Below are 3,797 nucleotides of genomic sequence, written 5' to 3' on the forward strand. Positions count from 1 at the left end.
ATAACCCCAGACCTCCTAACCCTCATACCTTAACCCACCATATCCTCCAGTAAATATGGTGATAACCTAGTGAAAGGGAAGCATAGGTAGAAATAGACAGCTTTATAGTGAAGTGGGATATTTATAGTTCAAGGAATCCTTTGCTGGAAGCATCTGCATTTTCCCACACAGAATCCACACACACTTGGATACAAATGCTTGATTTGGAGAGAGCAACGATAGTGACCTCTTGCATCTTGGTCATTTGTACTCTAAAGGATGTTCACATTCAAACTCTTTGCACTTGCTGTTCGTCCTGTCCTCATTGGACATTATTTTATTCCATTAAATTATTTTTCCTCATAAACATGTCACCTTCTCATTGAGATTGTCCCTGATCACCAGCTCCAAAATTGCCCCCTCTCCCCAGTACTCCCTATTATCCTTCACTGCTTTGTTTTTCTTCACTTACCATCTGGTTCACCTTATAATCGACCGATTTACTTCATTTGCTGTCTGCCCCCACCTGCCCCCCACTAGGATGTGACTTCAAGAAGAGTATGCTTTGTTGCTTGTTTTTTTGTCACTGCTCGATGTCATTGCTTAAAACAGTATCTGGCACCAAGTAGGCACAAATGTTTGCTGCGTGAATGAATGGATGAACTGCTCTAATTATATAGAAGCATGTCAACCAAATCCACATTCTGATCTGCTTTAATAATAGCATTTAACTCCTAAAGGAATTGCTTATCATTCCATATGACATGCTGGATCTAGAAACCTCTGACAACCCTGTGCTTTTTGCAAGCAGTTGTAAGAAAAACCAATGGCAACTAGTCACATAATACACAGCCTGGTTGATGGACTATAGAGACAGTTCCCGCATATTTCCAAATAGAGTGTAGTTCTCAATGGCCTTTCTTTTAGCTTTTGTGTCAATCGTATGGTTTTATTTTCTACCCCTTCCTTTAATGTAAATTGCTTTTTCTCTTCACTAATAGTAGGACTTGCTAGGTCTCCCTTTTCACTCTCAGCAGTTTCAAAATTGCCATAGAATGGTGATGGAGTATGAAAATGAGGCTTTGTAGCCCCTGTCATGTGACAGTATGTAAATAAAAAACCTGTTGCCATCAAGTCAATTCCGACTCATAGAGACCCTATAGAACCCAGTAGAGCTGCCTCATAGGGTTTCCAGGGAGCATCTGGTGGATTCAAACTGCAGACTTTTTTGTTAGTTGACATAGCACTTAACCACTATGCCGCCAGGGTTTCCAGTACGTAAATAGTTGTTGGGTTATTGTGGGAATAGGACAAAATATCTATGCTACCGGTAATACCTAAATTGTACAATTTGCCTAAAATTTGCAGCAACACCATCATTCCAACATTCTAATCTAATCAGCTAGTTCCAGATCTTTTGTTACAGTTATTAAATCCCAAGGGTTTTAGAATCATGGAATTTCTTATGGTTTTATTGCTTGGGGAAATGTCTAACAAGGCAACCAAATAAAACTGAACGTTGCTAAAGTTGGGCCAATCTTATGTAATAAGACTAGAAAGGTTTTATTTAGTTTCAGTTGATTCCCAAATGATTTAAGTATTCAGCCATAATTTTCCTTCATATTTCTTGTTGAGTTTTGTTCAATCCCAATGGAACATATTATATTTGTATGTATATTTATACACATGTATCCAAATACATAAACCAAAAAAAAAAACCAAACCCAGTGCAGTCGAGTCGATTTCGACTCATAGAGACCCTATAGGACAGAGTAGAACTGCCCCATAGAGTTTCCAAGGAGCGCCTGGCAGATTCAAGCTGCTGATCCTTTGTGTTAGCAGCCATAGCACTTAACCACTACACCACCAGGGTTTCCATTCCAAACACATACATTTGGATATTAGTAAGCACATAGATATGACAGATATGGGAATGTCTGTGGCATGCTGGATATCTCCCATCTGCCCTTCCAGATCCACTCCCAATCTTTTCCATCCTGCTCTCTGCTCCAGGAGACCAATTTATAGAAATTAGATCAATTAATTTTGGCCAATGGAGGGAGGAACTAAGAGGAAAGAAACAACTGAGGTCATAGTACTTATTTCTGGGTTTATTTTTCTGCTGTCTCAATGAGGGCCTTGTTTAATCCCTCATTTAATGTAATTTGTTTAATGCTCAGTTTATTAAACTTATAAACTAAGCTTAAACTAAAACTTCTATAGTTCCTACACATGTTTACTATTGATTAATTACATTTTTTCCTTGTGAGTTTATACTATAACTAAATATTCAATACAGGAAGAGGTGGAGCTAGATAGCGAAGTAAGTAGATGCTCCCATCTACTTTCCCAGCAACTAACTCACTGAACAACAAATAAAAACAAGCACAGACTGAGACATTGGAGGCCCTGAGGAAGTGTAACGCCAGCTGATAACTCTCCTTCGCACCACATGCCAACTTCACCAGTCGTGGGACATCACAGAAAAAATCATCAATGACATTGTCACCACAAAAATCCAATGTGAATGTGTTACTGGTGAGTATTATTGCATTGACAAAACCTCCGGAATAGGTACATATAACCAAATAGATGCCCAGTCTTTTCGACGTGACCTGAGCATAAAGTAAGGGGTTGGAGGTGGCCACATAGTGGTCATAAGCCATAGTGACCAACAAGTAACACTCATTATATCCCAGTCCAGCAGAGAAGAAGAACTGAGCTACACAGCCAGCAAAGGAGATGCTTTTGTCCTCAGAGATGCAGGTCTTTAGGATCTTTGGGGTGTAGACAGAGGAATACCAGAAATCCAGGAATGACAGATTTTCAATGAAAAAATACATGGGTGTGTGGAGCCGGGAGTCATTACAGATCAATGTTATGAGCGTGGTGTTTCCCACCAGGGTCACAGAGTACACACCAAGGAACACCACATATAGGATCAACTGCATCACAGGGTCTGTGGTGAAGCCCACCAGGATGAACTCAGTCATGGTGCGATTGCCCCTCTCCATGGCTAAAGGAGCCTCACCTAAAATGGTGTTTAATTTCCTCAACACATATTAAATGAAGGCATTCTGTATACCAGGTACATGTGTTGGGGTGAAGACTAAAGGTGTTAGACTGAGGAGATCTGAGCAGGAATCCTGACTTGAGAAAATGATGGGAGTTCTCTCAGTCTCAATATATTCATTTCAGTAAAATGCATTTGTAGCAGTAAAGCCATAATGCTACTGGGGACTATTCATTTTGTTCAAAGTAAATGTTTTTGAGCCCCAGTTGCTGTTCTAGGCACAGTACTGTCCCTTATTCCTGGCTTGGGTCAGGTATACCTTAGTCATCGACGTGACATCTTTGCTTTTCAACACTTTAAAGAATTTCTTTGCAGCAGATTTGCCCAATGCAATGTGTCTTGATTTCTTGACTCTTGCTTCCGTGGGTGTTCATTGTGGACCCAAGGAAAATGAAATCCTTGACAACATCATTCTTCTCTCCATTTGTCATGATGTGGCTTCTTGGTCCAGTTGTGAGGATTTTGTCTTCTTTATGTTGAGGTACAATCCATACTGAAGGCTGTAGTCTTTGATCTTCATCAGTAAGTGCTTCAAGTCCTCTTCACTTTCAGCAAGCAAGGTTGCATCGTCTGCATAACACAGGTTGTTAATGAGCCTTCCTCCAATCCTGATGCACCATTCTTCTTTATACAGTCCAGCTTCTCGGATTATTTGCCCAGCATACAGATTGAATAGATATGGCGAAAGGATACAACCCTGACACACACAAACTGCCTCTTGATCTATGTACAAGTGTTTCATGAG

General features: G+C 40.2%; 1 protein-coding gene across 1 annotated transcript; it reads right to left on the reverse strand.

Moving 5' to 3' along the window:
• Positions 1–2,261: 2,261 nt before the first annotated feature.
• Positions 2,262–2,972, reverse strand: LOC135232023 (olfactory receptor 9G19-like). The gene has a single exon (XM_064289301.1). The coding sequence runs from the start codon at positions 2,970–2,972 to the stop codon at positions 2,262–2,264; it is 711 nt and encodes a 236-aa protein (XP_064145371.1).
• Positions 2,973–3,797: the final 825 nt, after the last annotated feature.

This window comes from Loxodonta africana, chromosome 7 (assembly GCF_030014295.1).
Source record: "Loxodonta africana isolate mLoxAfr1 chromosome 7, mLoxAfr1.hap2, whole genome shotgun sequence".
Classification (NCBI taxonomy): domain Eukaryota; kingdom Metazoa; phylum Chordata; class Mammalia; order Proboscidea; family Elephantidae; genus Loxodonta; species Loxodonta africana.

Coding starts and splice junctions, on each gene's coding strand:
- LOC135232023 (XM_064289301.1), bottom strand. CDS start 2,972: ATGACTGAGTTCATCCTGGTGGGCTTCACCACAGACCCTGTGATGCAG.